This window comes from Arctopsyche grandis, chromosome 8 (genome assembly GCF_051622035.1).
Source record: "Arctopsyche grandis isolate Sample6627 chromosome 8, ASM5162203v2, whole genome shotgun sequence".
NCBI lineage: Eukaryota > Metazoa > Arthropoda > Insecta > Trichoptera > Hydropsychidae > Arctopsyche > Arctopsyche grandis.
The window spans coordinates 18431836-18456882 of NC_135362.1; the positions used below are offsets into that span (position 1 = coordinate 18431836).

At 34.7% G+C, this 25047-nt stretch overlaps 1 protein-coding gene across 2 annotated transcripts in view; it reads left to right on the forward strand.

Moving 5' to 3' along the window:
• The window catches only part of LOC143916150 (ras-related and estrogen-regulated growth inhibitor-like protein), a 111071-nt gene that overhangs the window by 77350 nt on the left and 8674 nt on the right, over positions 1 to 25047 (forward strand). For both annotated transcript variants that reach the window (XM_077437080.1, XM_077437081.1), the window contains 2 exons: positions 5004 to 5060; positions 14672 to 14748. In XM_077437080.1, coding sequence (XP_077293206.1) covers positions 5004 to 5060; positions 14672 to 14748 — 134 coding nt within the window. The remainder of the gene's footprint in view (positions 1 to 5003; positions 5061 to 14671; positions 14749 to 25047) is intronic.

Consider the following 25047-nt stretch of genomic DNA (forward strand, 5'->3'; position numbering starts at 1 on the left):
TTGTATATAATATTAAAATCAAGCATTAATATACCTATATTAATTTAGGTTTGGCATTATAAAATAACAATATTTAAAAAAAAGTTTTTTAAAAACATACCTCTTCTATAATTTGTATATAAAATTATTATTTTGAATAAAAATACAAGTAATTTTATTTTACTACCTCGATCTATGTTTAAAACTAATAAATAAACGATGGATAAACGTCAACGACTATCTCGCCGGGCAGATATCAAACGCGTCTTACACGATATTTGTGCACCATCGTAATGCCGGAGGATCCATTTACTTATATTGATGACTAAAATGAGCAATATGGAAAAGTATGAAAACGATCGGATAAGAGGCAAACTTTTTGAAACGTAAAGGAGGTATGTAAAAATGGTCTTTATAAAAATAAAGATCATCCCAGTTACTAAAATCTGTGACGCCACTGTATCAAAATATTCGACCGAAGAATACGCTCTACCGCAAAAGCGCTATCGGAAGAAGAATTCGATTTTATTTTATTCATTTTTTAAAAGCTAACACTACCCTCTTGTGGTCGGTGATTTAAAAGGTATCGAGTTGGGCGTGCAACTTCGCCGCTTCGGCAGATAACTCATGTCCGTTTTTTCACTTGCAAAAGATAAAGCACACGGACAACTCGCGTCACGTACGCGCTCATGCATGGAGATTGCGATCGGTCCATCCGCCGGTCGGCTGCAATGACGGGATTATGAAAACGGCGAGCGTTTTTAATTTGACTCTCTTTGTTTGTTTATAAAAGTCAGAGATTGCTTCTTCACAACCTACAAGTATAATATTATATGTGGAAGCACGTGCGTCGGCGACACGTAGTCTGCCCGCTTCGGCTCAGTCAAGTACACATATGTATGTACATACATACATACATACATACATTGCAAACAAGAGAGATGTCTTCTAAGGAAACGACCAAGATTCCGGTTATAAAACAATCGAGCTGAAGACCGTATTCGGTCAATTCCAGCGGAAACCACGTGCTAAGAAGAAGTGCTGCAACTCTGCCGATAAAAAAAGCAGTATTACGACCGATTCCACTTGTCAGCGTGTGGCAGATGGACAATGGACGTCCCTTGCAATCTATTTTCAGAAATGACTTATACGTCGAGATTCGATCAAAATAAATAATTTTTCCCTGAACGAACGACAATGTCAGGAATGGTTGATTTTAATTAGCGAAGTACGCTCGATAGGGCCTTGTCTTTGATTACTAGTTTTTACCAAGCACACCATCATACCGATTTTATCTGTGATTTTTATAGCACTTAAGAATCTTAGCAATCGACTTCGATTTTTTTTTTATTTTATTCAATCAATACACGCAATAATTGTCATCGAAGGAATTAATCCAAATATGCATAAATAAAAATACCATACATATTTTTACCCTTAATTCGGAATACTACTTAGAGCAGTCATTAGAAAACTTATTTTTTCTTCGATGACTATATTTGTATCCTATAGACATCGATTTTGATTGTCGATACGACATCGGCGTTTTTGACTTTAAAATTTTGTATACTTCAAATGAAATTCATGAATGTAAAATGAAAGCTAAGCCTCGTTAGTTTAATTTATTCAAAATAGAGAAAAGCTATGTACATAGGTCCAATTCTCGAAAGGACTGAAATTAATTTCAAGGAGTAATATCAATTAAATATGCATTTAAATCTTTTCTGATCTTCCAGACCTTTAAACTAGTAACAGATCCGATAAAATATCATCGGATGTGTACGTATGTATGTAGATTCCAATCGGAAATCGCTTTCGAAATCCTTAAAAAAACTGAGGAACTGTTTCCATCTTGGGTGCACGTGCCGCAAAAGGCTATATTCTCTGTCTATATGTAGTGTCGTAGTAACCGAGTAATGAATTGCAAACACGTCTCAGTGCTGGTGTCGCTCTTGTTAACCAACGCTGCGGTCTCTGTTCGACTGCACCGAGATGATGGATAAGATGCAAACACCACACGTTAGTTGCCAACTGACAATAATAACCCTCGCGAACCGTTTATTACCTCAAATTGCGCTAGAAATCGTGACCCGAATAATTTTTTCCGCCGATGCGATATTGATACTGCGATCGCTTTTAAACAAACTACCATTTTAGCCGTTCGGTGCTGTGTTCCCGCAAAACAATGTTGGCTATCGTTGGCACCCACCGACGTGTATATACAAACATACATACATATGTGTATATAGCATTACACCTTTCCAATCTGTGCTGAAAATACTCGCGTACGTGTGAAAAACATGACTTAAATTCTCTATTGAGAGTAAATACCTCTTGCCGGTGTCGAAGCAGGCGTTGTAAGCCGACGTTGTAAAGCTTGTCGCCGTGTCTGAGCCGGTCACGAACATTCTTCATCACATTATTGCTGCTCCCAATATGTTGATCACCTGGTCCATCTTTTAACGAGCTAAACGTGCGCTAATCCGAAAGGGTTCGCAACTTGAGTTTTAAACTAAAAAAAAATTTTTTTTTGAAGAATTTTTCGACCACCTTGAAGGAGGTTTTATTATATTTTATTATGAATGCAGTTGAGCGTAACTGAAATCAGTTTAGACGCGCGCGTGTAATATTGGCAGAAGCAGATCATTCGATTTTACTAAAGTGTTGTTCATAACAACGCTAACAAAGCTACACTGTTATTTTATCTAACGTAATCTTAAAGACGTGCATACATACGTTCGCTCTCAATTTATATAGTAAAGGCATTAAAGTCTAACGTTAGAAACTGATAACTAGCTGAGCAAAAGCTTATTTATTTCGATTTTTAGTTGAAGGTTAGATTGCATCGTTTCAGTGCTCATTTAATAATATACCTGCTCGACAGTTGACTACCATTTTCCACTCAGATTGCTTGTACTTATTGTTCATATGAAGAACTTTTTATGGTTTTTGACTATTGTTTTTTTTTTTTAATAAATAGCGAATCGTAATATCATATTGACTAATCTTTAATAAAATTTAAAAGCCCCAACTTCAAAATTTCACTTTTGCGCATTCCACTGTAAATTAAAGGGTTTGATTTTCGGGTCCAATAATGTATAGGTACATATATATGTACATTATTTCTTTATCCAATTTAAATCGTATGCGTCTATTTGAAATAAATTCGTCACAACAATATGGTGTAAAAAAGCTTGGGAAAATTGAATATGATTCATCTTCTTTTCCTCATTGAATTTATAACATATGTACATACATATGTATAAGTCACACCCCATGGGTATATCCGCATCCCCTTAGTACTTTGGGTGAATCTCTTTTGTGATTATGTAATAGTATATTTGCAGGAAGAAATCGGGTCACTGTGATAAAATTAATCGATCAAATTCACGAAACGAAAACGAGCTCCAAAAGTCCATCAAAATTTCTTCACGCTAATTCTTCATCATAATTTCCTCACAAATCGTAATTTATTTGAATTTGTCCGTGTCTACAAACTCAAGAAATGGCTGTGGAGGTGTAGCACATGGACACTTCGCGGATTTGCATATATAGGAAAATCGTTTTTCAGAATAAGAAAGAAGATATCGGTAAAGAATTTGTATACAGTGTCGTGTAGGCACGTTTTGCATAGGAGGCGTCAACTTTAGTCAATTCACCGACCCCAGAAGGGAAAATTCTTGGCTGGAATCGGCAATCTCAGCACGCTTTTCGAACCGGTGATGATTTCGTCGATACGCCGGGTAGTGAACAGCCAACCGGCATGAAAGCCGTCGAAGCAAAAAGATTAGCAATTATAATAGGAAATGGGGAAGATTCAATCTGTCTATACTGCTGAATATCCCGGCGCCTCGTTCGCCATTAATGGTCCCTACATTATCCATGCATCCAAGAATGGACCTATTCGGACCATTCTTTCGACGATTCAGATCCTTGATGTTACTGCCGATTGTTTTTCAAGTTGAAAATGAGAGTTCAAGTGGGATTGGGATCCGTTAGCTGGGTAGATGGTATCGCACGGCCACGATGGCGAACCTTGCACCAACCGCTCCTCGAGCACCATTATCAAACTGCATTGATATGAATCGACTCATGCGGGAATTATCATAATTATATGCACCTGCGGATGCTAGTCGTGTTGCATAACATTTAAACAATCCTTGATAACCCTTCTCCTTCAGTGACAACGGTAATTTCCAATGGCCGCGCTATTCTTGTTATCGCTCTCGTAACATTACATACACTTTTTACTCGATTTTATATAAAAGTTAGTCAAGTTGGTCGAAAGAGATTATACCAGTTAGACCACATTGGTTCTGGGAATAAATCATTGTCGTCCTCAGAGACCGAACGCACTTAAATAATGGCCTTTTCTCGAGTGCTGAAATACCTTCGTCTTTACTCAATTAATAGCAAATTGACATGTCGCTGTCCGCGTATCTCGCGCGACTGTTCACATTCTTCAAGTCGCACATCAAAATCACCAAGCATTGAATGCAAAAGACACGTCGTTCATTACTTGGACGATGTACGAATAACTGGCCAGTTTCGAATGGAAAATTTATCAAATGATATATGGTATTATGACGCTTCGCGTGTTTCTCGTTGATTTAATTTGTCATTCTTATATGTATACCTAGAAGTTTTAATACAATATTACACATTAGAAACTCCATTCTTGTAATGGATTTTTTAATACTTTCGATCAAAGATAATTTCGCAAAATAAGGCAATGATTGCTATTGTTACCGCCATTTTATCTAATGTTTCCTCTGTGGGTAATGACGAACTTCAAACCGACGAGAGTATGATCTGGTCACGATCCTCATCCTTCCTAGCGGTTTCTACAAAGTAGCCAATCCTGCCAAGTCCTTACCCTCCGAGTTTATTACCTTCAGATAGAAAATTTCATAAAGTGTACTTCTCCGGTTATGGAATTATACGCCACATTTACAACACGAAACAATAACGTATATATGAATTTTATGTACGCTTTACTACAATGTTATGTTTTATTGTTTCAGCTGTAACGGTGCGGTACTTGACGAAAAGATACATCGGAGAATATTGCTCTACAGGCGGTAAGTTAACTCTAATTATTTTATTATTATTATTGTGAAAAAAACTTAAATGTTGAATGTCAAATTGTAATTAACCTATTGTGTGTATATATTAATTTTTATAGGCTTGTAATAATTCACCTAATTATTCCGTGTAATAAAATAGAAAGTTATATATTGTTTGATAGCCATTTATATGAAATTCCGATATTTTAGTTTATTATACGGAAAAATTTAAATAATTTTTTTTTATTTATTTTCTTTTCAATTGTACTTGTATGTATATATGTATGTATAGTCGATTTTCAGCAAAGAAAATGTAGTGAAGTTTTCTTGGGAAATATTTTTCTCATGTTGCGTACTTTGGAAAAAAACAATAATTTTGCCAGAAACTGAAATATGTATGTACATATATGTCACTGAACTGAAATAAAATCGAATTACCAATGTTCATATATATAAATTATCAACTGTATCATTGAAATCGTTAATTTGTATATATGATATGTATAATCGTATTCATCGATAAAATTGAACATTTTTTCGATTTCAACCGGGATTAGATGACTATTCAACCGGAGAATAATTTGCATTCTACCGATAAAGCTTCATTCACTGTAGCTAATGCTAAAAAAATTGATCATTACAATTTAATCAGACATTATTATCATATAATATGTAGATGTCGTCAATCAAAATTTAATTTGGTAAAATGCATTCTAATTCATAAATGAAGTAGCGATTTTTTAATGTGTCGGCAATAATGATATATTAAATATTTTGAATTGAAAATACGTCGCGGGATTCTTGATTGAAATTTCATCAACGAGCGTGTTCGAGATGTGGACAATGCGATCAATCGATAGCCGACTTATTGTGTACGATGGCCGCAGGTGATCGAAGCCGGGCGAGATATTTCTCAGGTGGTTTGCGGCGCCAATCCAGTGTCGGCGGCGCCTCGACCGTCGGAAAAAAGGCGCCCCTTGCACCGGCCCAGGTCTCAATCGAACGGCCGACTTTCCATCGTCTTTGAGAGGATTTTTCCGACGCGTGGCGATACTTTGCCACGTTTCACCGACGAAACAATGGCCGAGACCCGGCCGTTGCAGCACACGGTCCCGTGAGAAGCTCTAACGAAAGCCGCCATTGCCGCTTATTAATACCTGTCTCGAGGGCTTTCCGCTCGCTTGCCGCACTTTTAGGACAGATTCGATCTGTCAGCCCGCGGTATTGCGATTTGAACGCCCTATTCGCACTCTTCCGGGTCGTAGTATGCCAATTAAAACGTACATAAATATTGCAGGTAGGTACTCGGTTAAAATTTGAAAATTTTCCGAATGATAGATAGTTGGTGTGTGGAAAATCTGCATTGAAATTGTTACATATGTACATATATTTGAATGGAAACTCGTTTTAGCGATAGTTATTTGGTAACGTTCGGCTGAACTTTGTATATGTATGTATGTATATATGTATGTACATACACATGTTCATATATACTTAGAAGTCCTGATGGAAATCGATGATCATCTTACTATTTTAATAATATTGAATCTGTGCTTGTTAGCAAATTTTGATGATATTTAAATTACATGCCGACTAGTTTAATTTAAATTAAAGTTTGGTTTATAAAATTTCTAAACTGCTATTCCGCTTGGCAGTACACAATCATTAAAAAAATAACTCTTTAGCCCTTCCCTGTTTTTGAATTTTTTAAATGGAACCCTGTTTTTTTTGTCTAATACATATGTACGTCTATCTTTTTATCTAATTTTATAATATTTTTAAAACTGTATTTATTTTATATTGTTCCATTATTTTCCTTTTAATTAACTAATAAACATGATGATTGTATGTACAATGAAGTACAAATAATGTAATTAATGTTCCAAAAAAACTGTTGCATAATCAATTTCAAATTGTAACATCAAATTTCTAATAATAAATATAGATAGTCCAATAATCACGATAGTATTGTGACAATGTAATACATACTGTGATCAGAATAGAAATAGAATAGAAACGCAGGAAGAAGTTATGTTGCCTTATCGCAACAGGCTTCGAGGGAAACTCGTGTTAACATCAATATTTCAACTGGCTAATCATGTTTGTGCGGTTATTAAAACAGTCTTGTAGTCAGTCGACTGCAATCGATTAGGTACGTTCCAAAATATATTTTCTAGAAAAAAAATAAAACAATTAAAAATGTTATATCGAAATTGCACTGCGATATTTCACAAATATTATCCGGGATTTTGCTATAAATTAAACGCATTGCGAAACTGTGGTCTCAGGCGCCAGAGGCTTTATGCTCCAATAGTGAATAAATAGCACAATGTGTAAATGAAATACGACACCCATTACTGAACGGCCCAATAAACCATAGACGATCGCATCGCGGCCGCAACGCCTCCACCACGTGATTCAGATAAATGCATATAAGCGACGAACACGACGAACGAACACAATTTTATACATAGGTTTCTTAAGATTGCTGCAACCCTTATGTACAATATACCTATACATATGTACATCCATATATCAGAAACAATCAGTCGTAAAACGAAAATCGCATAGCTACAAAGCGCAAACGCTCAGTTGCTGTGGTACCCACTTATAAATAGTACATACATATGTACAACAATAGAATGAAAAATTGACATCTCCATTGGTGCTAGCTGCAGGCGAGCCGATACATTTATGATGAACACCATAAAGCCGTTTGACATCTTCATCCGTGGCATTGTGGTGTCACTTGCCTCCACAAAATGACAAATGAATGTCCGATAGTCACGTTTAGATATAAAACCAGTAAATTATTAACGCGCACGAAAAATACACTGGTACACGACACATCTGTGTCATTTTTTTATTATTATTGTCATTGAACGTCCATATAAAGCAGCAGAGAATTGATCACCTTCACCAAAAATAAAAGCCATCGATCGGTTTTGTCAAGTTTTGCATACGTAATAAATACACGTATTATCGTACGTCGTTCCATTTTAAGGGATTATAATTTGAGTCTTGTCAGTCTACTAGTACAGGTTGTTCTTACAATTAGGACCGAGTTATGCAATAATTTCCATATGCATATTCGTGGTCTTGATCTTAATATTCAGCTGCTGTGTGGCTTCGATGTTTAAATTGTTGGCCGCCCTTTCCTCGCGCTAGTGCAATCTTCTTTTTTTTATATCCTTGGTTTTATTCTATCTGGCGTATGGCCCAGACGATTTATGCAGATAGAATCTACACGTAGAGCGCTTTGTTCTGCACACCGAGCTTCTATTGTCTTCAGGGTTCACGACTTTACATACTGAGCGGATGTATTTGGTCGCCGGATCCAATGGCGTTGCTAACAATAGTTAAACCTATGCATTATTATGAAAAAAAATATCATAAACTTTATCTGAAAGTTTACTTCACTTTATGTATAAAAAGCTTTGCACATTACTATCACAATCATTATATAAATCTTAAATAAAAAATATCATATTCTGATCAAAAAAATATCAATCTTTAGTGTATGTGTATGTATGTACATATGTATATAGTTTTTCTGTTTAGAAATTAATTAAAATTAATGTGTTTAATTATACAGAAATAAAATTCATACTATATAAAATAAATAATAGCAAGTACACACAAAATATATAATATGAATTGAAGAATTTTGTTCTATTGACATTTCTTCATTCGAATATGATTGGCTAAGATATTTAATTTCGTGAAATCCATTCCTGATATTGGTACATACATATGTGTATGTATGTTTTTATATTTTTTATTTATATAAATATATGTACATACATACAAATTCATGTTTATTTGTGTATGCATATATGTATGTACATATATGTATATTGTATGTGTATGTGTGTATGTGTAAACCCAATGCACCAGGAAGGCGCATTGGGTTTAGCTGCTAGGCCTTCTTGGTATAAATATACATATAAACAAAATAAAATAAAATACAATAAATGTGTATATATTTTGTTTAGCGTCACGTTTCAGAAGTATCTTATTGAAATATTAACAATTCCAAGTAATTTTTAAGAAGATTTATTTTTGACAAATTTTATTCGTGAGTCGTTGATATTTGACAGTCGATTTCCTGCGTTCTTCATAAATTATATTATTTTATAGCCAGTATTGTTACTTGTTACAGAACAATTAAGTTGAATATAAAATGTTTGGTTTCAAAAAAAGCCAAACATTTTTTTTTTCAATTTTATAATCAAAAAAAAAGAAAAAAATGAAGGCGCCTCGTGACGCCCTTGGCTATAGCGCCCCTAGTCACGTGCCTAGTCTGCCGTACCTTGGAACCGGCCCTTCTTGCAATAACTATAAATTGAACTTGAAACAATATTATTTCATACTAGTTGTTTTACCCGGCTTCGCTCAATTATTTGTAACATAAACAGCTTAAACATGGCGAATCTAATAGTAAATATTCATTTGTTTTTTTATTAAATTTATTTGAATCGAGAAAAAATCATACAAATTCAACGACTTCGAATCGTCGTCATAGAAACTTTGATTTGTATTTCGATTACCAACAAACCTTAAATACATATACATACAAAGTCTCTTTCGATATTATATATTAGATTGTAATAACTGCACATATACGATGGTTAATTTTACAAGGCAAAATCTTATGCCTCTAAATGTATTTTATATATGTACATCCTAAGTAAAACATTTATTGCCTTATTCTTAAATACATTCTAAGTACAACATTTATTGCCTTTCAATGTATTTGATAGAGTGTATATTTAAGCTTTTTGTTGTTAAATAATGATTGATTAACCGGTCTTTTGTGTTTATTTTTGTTGGCGTGTGCATTGTAATTTTATACCATACAGTTATTATTGTAAACGATGAGCATTTCCTGAAGCTGGGAAGCGATCTGGATGCACTTTTGACTCAGCCCGCGCTCTTGCACGGAACTCGATCGCCTCTCTTCTGTGAAGTCGTGATCATATTTTTCCATATGGAAAAAATCAGCATAGCCAACCAACCGGTGCACCATTCTTCCCATTCGTAGACCTGGAAAAAAGAAAACGGTGTGCTGTCTGTGTCGCGGAAGACAATAGAGTTTATCTAGCGGCGGCCGGTGCAGCCGCTCGTACCCTTATCCGGGACTATCGCGGCAACTTTTCATATGGAATTATTATTTATAAGAGGTACGATCATTTCTCCGATACGTGCCTACTTTTCGTATTGCGAAAGCTCTACTTGTAATTCGCGTCCGTATTTAATACACTTAATTATATATGGTTGAATATTTGACTTTCACGTGGAGCGCTTACTTACTCCGTTCACTAATATTTTTCAATCTAGATACCTATGTATGTATGTACGTACCTAGCCAGTACTAAAACTAATACTTCCCATGTATTGTAATAATATTATCGCCGTAAGCGTATTCAGCATGCAGTATTTCATTGTATTTGAGAAGATCAAACTAACTACTCACCTTAAAGTTAGTTTCATCATCTTCGAATGCATAGTTACGTCTCTAAATATAAACGCAACGCGTACCTGCGTATTGTGTGTTCAAGTTGAAACAATATTATGAATTCTCAATGCCAAGCTCGGTCACAATACGAGGCGCCGAAGAAGTATTGAACTAAGAAAGGTGTTAGCACAAATAAATTATTCATAAGCTATCATTACACCATAAATCAAATCGTACCAGTCGGTACATAATGCGTTTCGAGTCGCGCGCGCATTAAGCAAAATACCTCGAGATTTTCCATATGTTTTCTTGAATATTGTATGGCCGCTGCGAACTTGCATTGCGCACATTCCAGCGTTATCTATCTCAAACATGCGATACATTTTTCATGACATACATTTTCTCGGAAAATCGACCTCATTTTCAAATCTTCACTCAATGTAGGGATTCATTGTATGGTCGTAAATGTATGCCTTGTTGATCTTGATATGGACTTTACATTTCGCAAGTACGTGTAATATGTGAATATATTCTAAGGGAGGAACGCTGACAATGTTTACCTTGTTTATCGCTTATTCACGATCATTCACATTTTATATACGAAAGTATAATATCTTGAATGCTTTAAAATTTATTTTTAATCGACTTTCTGAGGTTAATTTTTTAAAAATTTGAGGAACTAATTTCTTCCTTGTAGATACAGATAAACAATCGAACAGTCTATTACATTTTTATTTTATTTTATTTTTACATATGTATATGGAAGACCCCAAATGCGCCTTCCTAGACAATTAATTACAAACAATGCAGCATTTTTATTACATAAATCACAGTATTTCGAACAAGAAAATTAACAATTACATAATTAATTAATTAATTAATTAATCCATTGCAAAATGTATGGATTTAGAATTGTACATAAATTGTTACACATTTTACATTAAATACAGAAAATTTGTGACAGCAGGTAGGATTATATTTTGACAATTTTGAGGAACCGTTTCAACAATGATCAGATAAAATTGGCAAATTCTGATAAGAAACGATCGACTTGGAGTCCCAAATAAATTTCCAAGTCTAACCAGCAGTATAAGAGATTAGCCCGAGATCGAACCCAATAATCTCTTGGTGCTAAACATAAACGCAACCACTGAGCCATACTGCTGGCTAATACATGTGTATTTAAATAAGTCTAAGCTTTGAAAAAAATACTTAATCTTGAATCGAATGAAATTTCCGATCGATGTTGTCAATCGTACCTAAACGACATTAGGAAGTAGTAGTAAATATGGATCCGGATTAAACTAGCATCCGATGTTGGCATTAGCTCGAAGAACGATATATGCATATGTACCAACTACTTACTAAGCATTATCGAGATAGCAAACGACCGTGACATGTATGTAATGTATCGAGAGTCCGAGTGGCCGACTACCACGGATCGACAGCGCCAGATCGCTTATCCCAGCAACAAAGCGTAATGATGTCCATCATTGACGGTTACCAAAGCTACTGTCATTACGACACACGTCGGCTCACTTTCTTCGCATTATCAAAAGCGAGGATCTAGACGGCGGCAAAGTCGGCGCTTACCCACCTGACGATGATGGTCAATTGGTAACATCCACAATACTCTCTCCGCTACGGTCACGACGCTTCGCATTCCCATAGGGTTCCTCTGCCCCTGACGTTCTTTTTATTTTCTTTTCATTCATTATTATTATTTATCGTTCTATTATTGTTCTTCTGCGTCGTAATGGTCCGCCTTTGTTTCGACCACGTAGACCGAAAGATCGAGGATCGTCAATGTTAATTTTGAACGACATCGATCGAGAATAACGCGACCTCGGATGTTTGTTGCCAAACTAGGCATGTATAGTCTATGTGATCAATAAAAGCCGCGAAGCTTGTTGTTTATCTGCATGATGGATCGAACGTGTGTGCACATACTGTGAATTTTTCATATAAGGAATTGATCAAAGTGCGTTCCACATTTTTAATTGTACCATGAGCTTACAGCGATTGCTCGATATGTAGAATATTCTGCTGATGACCGATAGATCATAATTCAAGTTCGGAATTCCTTTTTTATGTCAAGATAAAGCATACTAGAGTATATTTAGAATAATAATCGAAACCATCGATGAAATTATTTTTATACCTACATATGATTTTTTAATATTATTCAACAAAGTTGAGGTGCTATAACTGGAATAAAGTCGAGATGCTATAATAATAACTAGAAGCTGATGGCAGATATTCCGATTTATTGCATCCGCCACAACAATTTAACTAGAAAAATCGGAGACCTGTGTTTTTTTAATTACCAAAAAATCTCACCAGCAGTTTATTAAGCTGGTGTTTAAACCCACGACCTTTCTACTGGTATGCAATAGCTCTACCAGTGCACTACGCTGTGGCTATTTATCTACCCTACAAAAAATTTCAACATTTAATATTTTTACAAAATGATTGATTCTATTTATGAAAAAAAATAAAAAATATAATACGATAAATTCTCTCTTAAACAATATTTAATATGCATTTAAGAATGTTTTCTAATGAAATGTTTGTTTGTCAATTTATATTGTACTAAATCGTATTTACCTGAATAAATTTCATCTACGACGCATTCTGAATGTGTAACTATGAAATACATACAAATGTATGTGTTATTCCTTGTTTAAAGAAATATTACACGTTATATTAAATTAAATTAAATATTACATTATTATTTATGTGGACAGTGGGGATTGCACTATTCTTCCTATCGTCTGGAATGAAAAGTTTTTATTATTGTTATAAATTTTGTAAATGATTTCAAGTAGGGGTAAGTGGAAATTACGATCGCAATAAATCATGTTTAATATTCAGTTCTTCGGTAAAAAAAAATGGTTATAGATCCTTAAGGTAGAAATAAATAAAAATCAAATGTCAACAATAAAAACGATTTTACAATCATACGATATTTACGACCATACTAAGAAAATCTCTTATAATCTCAACGATTCTATCGGCATTATTATCCAGGATCGGTACGAAGAGGATGAGGATATCACGATCCCGATTTTAATTAATCCAGTCCACGTGGCCTGCTATGATCGCCGGTGTGTCGCGGAAGTCACGACGTCCACCGGACAACAATGAGCTTTCTTCGACTTGAATTTTTTCATCATTGGGCTCGTGATGTCCACCTCCGGGTCGCACCGGGGGCTGACTGCCATTGTGTCACGAAAAAAAAATAAATGTATGTATACATGTATGTAAGTACGTATAGAAAACATTAAATCGGCCACGGGATAATCTAGTGTGCGGTGAAAGGACTAGACAGGTCGTCCACGGTTGGACCTCTTGTGCAATTTCAAACCACGGTACGTAGAACATATCCACTGCTAATGAACTGTCTATGATTTATTTACACCTAATCAATTACAACGTATGTATCGGGTGTCTTTGCACTTTGCAAATATTGCCAAGAATTTATTATGTATATTTACATAAAATCATTGATGTTTCGATCGAATGCAAAGTATTAAATACCATCTGAATTCTAATATTATAACAAATGATCTGTATGTATTTATATACCTGCTAAGTTTTCGTGGGTTCAAATAATAAACAAATTCAACTATATTTATCAGTCACGGAAAAGTTCATTCATCGGAAAACTTCTGTAAATTTACTCACTCGTTGACTGTATTTGAGGTTTATCTAAGACTTGTCAATTATAGGTTTGTATGTATGTATGTATGTATATATTTCCACTAAATGTTCGCTTTTGCTGTGCATTTATTATTATGTTATTTAATTCATGTAAATTATAGACGTACGAAAGCAACCTTTTCCGTATACACATTCATCATCTAATTTAAGTCCAAAGAAAATCGTAATACGTACCGCTTTCCAGTTATGTATGGTATATACGTTTCGAAGAAAATATTTAGACATAATTGTATCCCGCAAATTTATGGCGTAATTTCGTTATGGCAAATAATATTTCACGGCGTTTCCAAAGGAAATGCCCATACTTTGCACGTGCATATCTACTAAATACGTTAGTTTGAACAAACATTATAAATCTCTAATAACTATCTGTACATAATTTTAATTTTATTTATGTGTACTTTCAATACATTCACTAATAATGTATGTATATTTGATTTTGCAGACATGCTGTACAGACACAACATAACATTCGACAATGTCGTTTCTGAAGTGGAAATCTTGGACACGTCAAAGTGCACGGTAAATCATTTTTATTTATTTTTAACGTTTTCTGTCTAAATAATAATTATAATATAAATTATGACTCACATAAATAAACTGCGGTAGACCGTATATGACGAGAACGTCAAATTAGCTATCCATCTTAAACAAACATAATAAATAAACTTATAACAAACAGAAAAAATATTTGACACAGAGAAGATATGTATGTATCTTCGAAATAGAAATTTTTTTACGCCTTTAAGAGGGAAACTTTACTCGTTTATTTATTACTAGTACATTATTATTCATACATATGTACATATATACAGTGTATATACAGTGACAGTCGCAGAAATCGCATCACCATCACATTTGTAGATTTAATCTCTCTCTCTCTTGTAGTCTCTCAACAGAATTTTTTTTATTTTTTTTTTGTAATTTTTATTTGGAACCCTCATTTTAAAAAGCTCGTTGAATGTCTAGAAAAGGTTCAACGAAGATTTACAAAAATGCCTTCCGAACTTATATCACTATGATATGATATGAGATTGAAAAGAATAAATCTTTCACTTTGGAGACGAGAAGAATGAGAGGTGATCTAATTGAAGTTTATAAAATTATAAATAATCAATTCTCCTATGATCAACATGGTTACGTTTAACAAAAACACTCATCGAGAGGCCATTCTCTTCAAAAATACATTTACTGCAAAATAAGTAGAGAATCCTTTTTTTTTTAAATAGGGTGGTTAATATTTGGAATAGTCATATAGGAAATATAAATTTTCGATGAATTTGAGGAAGATTTACTATTAATAATGTTACTTTAAATCGATTTTATTCATTAATTCATTTTTTTTTTTTTTTATTAATAATCAAATTTAGATCCTTTTTTAATTGAATATTGATTCTAAATTTTCTTTATTTATCTATTTCATTGGTAACTTCTAGTTACCTTTTAAAATAATCTTGATGATTTCCTTGCCACTTGCCTTACTGTGCTGAAAAAATCCGCTAGTCTAGTTAAAAATGTGTGCTTGAAGTTAAAATAATGCAAAAACGTATGAAAAATATTTTGACGTAAATTTTAAGGGATGCGCAGCATCCACAGCATCCATGGACGGCACGCCGCTGGTATGTGTGTAAATCGAAACAAACCCCTCAAAGACTCGAGTACTTGTATTACATATGTATATAAGTGTTTTATTACAAAAACAAATGGGTTCAAAGCGGATAAGGTGATATGTATGTTGTACGTGTGCGGTGGTCTGTGGTCTCGGTGATTCGCAGTGGTAAGGTCAGAGCGCGGTGTGTCCATTGTTGTGGGGGCGCGTGGTTCACCGGCCTACAAACCAACCTTTTGCAACAATATGTACATATGAAGCGAAACGCGCGTAACTTATCGCAATATTGCGTTGCCTCGCTGCGGTTTTACCAGAATACCAGAATAGCTAGAGTCTGTCATTCGTAGAAAACCGCCTATCTCACCTATATATCTACCTGTCCGTTAATTGAATCTAGGAGCCACCCAGAACGATGCCACTCGCCGACCGAGACGATTTCTCATTATCCGTACTTGGTGGTGTGTTTATATTATACGTACGTACGTACGTCACTCATATTAATCTAACGATCCGTTCGTCGATTGCGGTCGATTCGACACCTGCCGAAATTAATTCATTAGCGGTCACCTGCATTTGGCGTTGCGGCTTTGAAGAGAGTGCCCTTCGCGATACGCCTGTGCAAATATTGTCTCAGTCGGTGATGTGTGCTTGTAAGAATGTAGCCGATAAGGAAATTCCATTGCCGTGCAAAATATTTAATTAGCCTAGAACGTCTACAAATTAATTGCGTGTTAATTAGTCGCATCTATTCAATATTGAAGAGTTTTTTTTTATCAAATATTACCAATACCGTTAAAATGTATAATCAATTTTCAAATGAAACATTTATTCATTTCGAAATATTTTTTATGTATGTATGTACATATATAATGTATAATTGGGAGAGCTGTCTAAAACAGCGTTTCTCAACCTTTTTTGGACCGTGGCCCCCTTTTACGTTTAATATTTTTTTGTGCCTCCCCCCACCATATTTTCTCGAAAAAAATAGTACATTTTAAAATTTTTATTAGTTACATACGGAGATCGCTAATTTTTACATCAAGACAGTTAAGAGCTTTACAGAGGAGATGCATAACTCGACTAAATACAGATTCGACGAGATAGTTGTAGAAGATATAAACTTGCCTTTTCCCAAAGCTGTGGAAATATACTCGCTATTTCAATGCTAGTCCGAAAATTTTCTTTATTTAGTTTAAATCTTACTTGTGCATTCACGTTACTTTGCAGATTACTATTAGACTTTCTTGAAGTTCGGTATCAATATCAATTGCATTCACACTAAATGGATCAATCACCCAATCTGGAATATTTAGATTTATAATATCACTAGTTGTTTTACCCGGCTTCGCTCAGTGTTTGTAATATAAACAGCGTAAACATGGCGAATCTAATAGTAAATATTCATTTGTTTTTTTATAAAATTTATTTGAATCGAAAAAGATATAATATTCAACCAATTGAAATTTCGCCATAAAAACTCTGTTTTGTTTACGAAGTTCCCAACCAAAGATACTTATATACATATATACATACTTAAATACATACAAAGTCTCTTTCGAAATTATATATTATGTAGATTAAATGTAACTTGCATATCCTCATGAAGCTGTTTCAAATGTTCAATATATAATACATATATGTAAAGATCATCATCTTTTATTTTATTATAAATAGCCAATGATGGAAATTGTGTTAACTCACGTCGTCCAAATCCGCGATAAATCCTTGATATTTGCCAGCCATCGAAGCCGCCTCATCAGCTGTATAAGCTAGTATAATTTCCAAAATGCAAACGTATATTCAGTTTGATAACAAATAAAACATTTAAGTTCTTCTTTCAATATTAATTAAATATAAAAAAAATTATAATTTTATTGTGACTCGTTATGCCTCCCCAAAAGTAGAATTTTGGTTTGTGCCTCCCTTGAGAGACCTCCTAAGGGGGCCATGTGGACCCAGATTGAGAAACGCTGGTCTAGAATATGATTAGAATGAAAGAAAATACATTTAAACACATTTTAAAGATAATTTTATTAATCAGAATTATAATTTCTTGTTTTATTTAGTCTATCGTTGTAATGGTATCAAGATATTATAATAAAAAATCAATTTATTAAGTTGTAATTTTTTTAACTAAACTAATGGTAATCTAATCTAATCTAATCTAACCTTGGATGGAGAGGTGATAGAAAGAGTAAAAAGATTCAAATACCTGGGTACCTGGCTGAATGAAGAGATGGACCCAGATGAAGATTTAAGAATCCGCATCGAGATAGCTAGAACAGCATTTGTAAAAATGAAGGCGGCGCTTACCAACAAGCATCTCAATCTTCATACGCGGTTGAGATTCGCGAAGAGCTACGTCTGGACAGTATTACTACACGGATGTGAGACGTGGACTCTGAAAACCAAGATGATCAGCCGCATTGAAGCTTTTGAGATGTGGGTCTATAGGCGTATGCTGAAGATTCCGTGGACCAAAAAGATATCAAACGAAGCTGTCCTCGGCATGATGGGGAGAGGCAGGGAACTTGTTTCTGTCATCAAGCGGAGAAAGATGGAGTACCTCGGACACATGGTACGGGGTCCAAAATACGAATTTCTCCGTTTGATAACCATGGGGAAAATAGAAGGAAAAAAATGGATTGGCAGGAAAAAGTTATCTTGGCTTCGAAACATGCGCATGTGGACCGATATGAGCGCCGAAGAGCTATTCCGAGCCGCTGAAGACCGATGCGGATATATTCAAATAATCGACGAGGTGGTCGCCAACGTCCGGATGCGGACAAGGCATTAACAAGAAGAAGAATGGTAAGAACACACGTCTAGTTGACTCATGCAATGATAGGCGTATCTTCATGTCATTGTTAATTCGTACGGTTTTATTAATTTGACAAGTTTCAGCCAGCGTTATTTTGCATGCGCAAAACTATTTAAAAAAAAGTGTGTCTGCACTTTTATTTATCGAAGGTATAGTGAATTGGTTCAATGTGGCTGAACGCGTTAATTTAAATTCCACCACACCCTCCCCTCTCCTAACTTCTTACACTAGCCAAAATCTACAAAATAAGCCACACAATTTATCAAATTTATTTTTCTACTAATTACACTTTTAAATATCGGCTTTTCTACTGTTAGTGCTGAGAATTGGATATATATTTATGTATCTTGAAAATTGTAGACAGCTTGGCGTCGCACACATTGTATTTTGCCAGCAATTGTTAGAAATATTTTATATGTAGTTTTTATTGCAATTTTCTTGACGGCAACCATTTGTAGGAAATGCATTGAAACGTGTTATGTTGTCCTTGTCAGCCGACCTTGTGTCGCGAGGGGCTCCCTCCAGCGCAGCGTCATCGCATCCAGATCTTGTATTTCGAGCAGTTTTCTTGAGGTTTTTTCACTCGTGCCACGTGAGCTCATTATGTGACAGCAGCAATTACCAGCATCTTCTGCTGCAGAACGGAAGCCTGCCCGCCCGGCTCTCCTCTATAAGGCAGCGCCTCATGCCGCCTTTGGACAGATGCTGCTCTTTTAAAGACATACTAGTACGACAGGCGCAAATCCCATATCTGGCTAATCTTCTTGGCCAGCAGAATTCAACTAGTTCCATTCGTTACTTGCAAGTGTTTCATGTGCAGCTCGGAAGGCGTGCCAAAATTATCTATATTTAACGCCACTTTACTCCCTCGGTAATATATAACTAGAAATAGACGGCTTAAAATAATTAAATCATCAAACTATCAACTACATACATATGTACATATATATATATCTTCAAACGGCGAAAATTAAATGGATGTTATTCGTCTTATCTTTTTTGCTCAACAATTTGATGATGTATGTATATTAATTACAATATTTTTAGCTCAATATACATATTTTTGAGTTAAGTAGATTTATATGTATATGTGTATGTACGTTCATTGCAAATATGTATGTATGTGTACAGGGCTACTGAGAGGGGGGGAAGCTGGGATACAGTTCCAGGGCCCGGAATACTCGAAGGGCCCCGTGTCGGGACGTTCGACTGAAATATATTTTTTATTATTCTACATAAAAATATGTACATATATTTATTTAATTCATTTAATGATCCACGCATTATTTCTGTCCATGTGAAATCGTACCTGTTATATCATACTTTCGTATAGAATTAGTTAAAAAAAATAGCAACCAGCATATAGATATTTTTCTAATAGTTCTGATAGATTTTTCGCTTATTAAAAATATATCTATAAGATCGAATTTTTAGTTTGTCATTGGGCCGGAATTATTTTTCCAGGGCCTGGAATTCCTCTCGGCAGCCCTGTATATGTACACATAATGTTTATTCAAAGTGCTTACAAAATATGATTCGTATCGAATTACACAATAAAATTATATTTATTATATTGTAGTATGTAGGAGAACGTGGGTATCAAGATAATAAATAAACCTAGCAATAATAGTAAAACAGTTTCAGTGTACCTACACACTTTCGACAACTATAAATGTCCTGTTCATACATATGTACATACATATATGACACATTGTATTATTCAATGCGAGAACAGAAAAATGATAATCGTAAACGACCTTTAAGGTGATCGTTCTTTACAACAAGCACTACTATAGAGTTCATAGGCTTCGAAAGTGCATTGACTCGGAGACGCGGAGACGTTTGAGAGCATCGGATATAAAATATGCAATTGCAGTTGTGCGAGTGCAACCATAAACGGACCATCGTCGATGCAACAAGTGACTCGGCCGACACCTGCGCGATGCAACACAAGCATCGATAGTTCTAGAGGAAAATTTGAACAAAGTCTCGCTGTGGTGGAGAATTTTCGCGAAAAAATTGCACGATTCGAAGTTGTGACGATGCGTCGTTTGTCGTTAGCGAAGGCTCGTAAATGAGGTCTTCTAGTGTTGTTGCTTCGCCCACGCCCGGACTTGTCTTCCTTTGACGAAGAAGGCCGCTTGACGGCGATCACTGGACCACCATTGATCTAAACTCGGATTAGACGATCTAGGGCACTATGCAAACTAGACCTAAAAATTCCAAACTTGAGTTACATACGAGATATATTCCTAGCTTTGTAAGGCGGTACTATATTGTCGCACTGCTGAAATGTGGACCAAACTCTCCGATCGATGTACAAATTAATTCTGTCAGGTCATATAGTTACAAACTTGGATATCAACATGGCTAAAAAAGTTACTGTTGACAACCTGACAAATCTTCTAACCTAAAGCTAGGAAAATTTTACGGTTTTGTCTCAATTTTCATACTTCACATATTTTCCTTGTTTTGTTTATCATTTTTTTTTCTGTAACGTTATATATGTTATTTTTTATAGAATATACATACATATATATATATATATGTATATATACATATATAAAATTGAATGTCTCTTTGTCTGTCTGTCTGTATGTCTCGTACAGGCTCTTAAACTACTCAACCGATTACGATGGAACTTTCAGGATTTGTTGTATGCATGTCCGGGAAGATTAGGAGTTTAGTAGCCTTTACGAGACAGACAGACAGACAAACAGAAAAACAGGCATTCAATTTTATATATATACATATAAAAAAAAAACTAAAAACTAGGAGATAATAGTAAAAATATCAAATAATAGAATACATACATATGTACATAGTAGGGAATGTCTTGAATCCACAGCCAGAACCAATATATAATAAGAACCAGCCGCAAATACAAAACAAACCTGCGAGACCCAAATGAGAATTCCACTCATATGTACATCACATACCATTATAAAAATAATGATGAGCGCAGGCTACCAGACATATAAGTTAAAATAATCTCCTATAGCCTACGCTCACTGAGATGGAAAATATCACATTCAAAATATCCATGAAGACGTTTTATTTATTTAAAATTCTTGGGAGAGGCAGCATATTCGATGGACCGATCAATTTTATATGCATACAATGTATGTACATATACTTATGTACCAGTGACATGCGTGAAAATCTCAGGGTACGAGGGGACTCGGTATGACGTCACCTCGTCCCATTGTATCCTGCTCGCGCACACGTAAGTAAGGCTGTGTGACAAAACCAGGGAGAATTTCACGGCATGCCACTGATATATACATATGTATGTATGTAAATATGTACATATGAACATACTATGTATATGATATGTACGATAAAAGATGATAGATGTGCTTTTCAAAAAAAATCATTATTATTCATTAACGTAATTTTTATACGTGATATTCTAATGTTTGTGCAAACAGATTTTTGTCGTTGTTTGTGCCAATGTTAACTCGCCGACTTATTAAGAATGCTTTTGAAAAAATTCCAATTCAGCACATCATGAATTATCATACATAATTGGCTTTCGACAGGCGAATACAAAAGAATAAATTCGAACGCAAAACGATGAAAGCATAATATGTGCAGTCGATCATCGTAAATTAATTAAACGGTCCCAATTTTTTACGAGACCAATAAAGTTCATATTACAATAAACAATTAAAATCTTCGATTAAACCATCGACCGGTTAACACGCTACGCGCCATATGCAATTGATTTATCATTCAAATGAATGGGCTATTTGTTTTATATATGTATGTACATAAATGCATAGTGTACAATAGTTTCTATGCTCCGTTATGCTTGTTAATTTATTCATAGAGTCAATTTTAATCGTCTGTGAATTACACAAACAGTACTATTATTTTATTAGCGCCATTACCTATATAATATATATATATATATATATATATATCACACTTTTAATGAGTCTTCGTTGCACAATAAGCCATTTGTATACTTTCCGATCAAGTGCATTAATATATAATATTATAGAACGCGTTAAAATGCTTGCACATACGTTTAGTGCTATAAAACTCATGCTCGCTTTAGAGGACAGGCTTTCAACTATAAATGCAAAAGGCAATAACTCGCATGTACATATACATACATAATACAAACATATGTATATACAATATCGTTCCCGATTCCGGTTTTTAAATGCTTTAATTTATTAATAAGAGTAGATATATGTATACTTATAAATTTATTGGCCGTGGTAATTAAAGGGTTTTCTCATTTTTCGCGCTGTCCAGATCGTGTGAGATTCGATGTTTATTCAAATGCGAATGACCCCGGTCGATCGAGCGTGACCGTTGCTTGTGTCCTTATCTCGAGGCAGGACTCTGCAGGATCTTTCCCTTCGATGTGAAAAGTCCTTATCTCCGGGCGGAAGGACGGGACCGGCTCGTTAAATGTAAAATCGAGCGATCTTTATCCGAGCGAAAATTTAAGCCTCAATTAAAAAATATTTTTCGCTCGGATTATTATTGCGCGTTTGATGCATTGCTTCAGATAAGTCGTTCGATGTGATGCAGAAATTTTTTTGAAGTTTTTAATTAATTCGTTTATCTTCCAACGTCCGCTGCTGGATATTCAATTGGCTTCCATTCCTGGATCACTTTCATTCTTCAACGCGCGGCAAACTTCAATCAATCCAATGCTAGAGAGACAGACAATACATTTATGTGAACATGAGCTTTCTAACTAGGCACTATCAATATGTACCAAAAAGTATGTTCCCATGACCGTTATTGATATTTTGATAAGTTTAAAATTTTGCACACGACTTTGGACAACACAATTAGATGAACTATAAGATATGTCCTAATTTCATGTTCACTATCGAATATCTGCAGTCGTGAGTGTCGAAATTTATGCAAAAAAATTAACAATCGAAAGTAGAAGTAGTGTTTCTGTGATTTTTTGATCATTTCACGTACAGGTCTTTCATTTGACGAAGTCTCATAGTGCAAACAAAAAACACCCTGCTACCAACAAATATGTATTGCTAACAAATGCGTGCATTTTGTAGCGTGTTGATTGTGTATACCGTCAGAAATATAAGTTTGAAATGGTTCGGTGACTATTTTGATACAAATAATAAACCTTTTTGATGATTTGGGTACCGATGTGGTTTCGGAGGATGTCCCGAGTGATTTCTTATGATTTGATTTAAATTTATGTTGTCTTCTTTTATTTCTTAAGGGTTTTTTTCAATTTATTTTTACATATGTAGATATACCCAGGGCCGCCGAGAAGAATCCCGGGCCCTGGAAACAAAATTCTATATCCTATGACAAATCAAAAAAAAAAATCTTATAGATATATTTTTAATATGCGAAGAATCTATCAGAACTTAGAAAAATACCTACATACATATGTATATGTATGTTAAATGCTAGTTTTTGAAATAATCGAATAAAAAAGTATGATATAACAGGTACGATTTCACATGAAATCAAAGAATGCGTGGATCGATAAATTTAGCATTAAAGATTTTTTTTTTATGTAGAATAATATAACATATCAATATCGATCAGTCGAACGTTCCAACGCGGGGCATCTAAGTAGTCAGGGCTTTGAAACATTAACCCCAGCTTCCCCCGCCCCTTCTCGGTGGCCCAGGATATACCAGGAAAGCCTAACAGGTAAACCCCAACGCGCCTTCCTAACCAATTATGTACAAACATTTTTTTATTACATAAATTACACCAAACGAACACGAAATTAGCTTATAATTAATTAATAATTCCATAGAGACATCTACGGATTGAGACTTAAACTATTACATATTGAACATTAATCAAATTCAGATATTGGAGATATAGTGCTTAGGATGATTTTCGCCAATTTGATGGAGGAACCGTTTCAACAATGAAATCATATAAATTAGCAAATTCTGATAGGAAACGATCGACTTGGAGTCACAAATATCCAAGTCTGACCAGCGGCATTAAAAATTACCACGAGATCGAACCTAGTAACCTTTTGGTGCTTTACATAAACGCAACCATCGAACCATACTACTAGCTATACTTTTATGGTTATAATTTTTATTTGTTCTACTTTTTATATTGAAATATAATATAATTAATCAATAAATTGTGGTTTTTATTTTATTTTATGCCTACATGTTAAATAAAACTGAACAAAATTTACTGTTGGCTAACGATGTTTCTGCCGGCATACAATTTACACGCATTTGTTTCCAATATACATACTAATAATAATAAGACTTCGTCAACTAAAAGATTTGTACGACCGCGTAAGTTACTCGAAAACCCCTGTCGGCACTGGTTTCATTTAAATATTAAAAGTGCAATCAATATCTCGAAGAGTATATTGAATTCGGTGATGAATACGAGCCGTTCCTTTTGG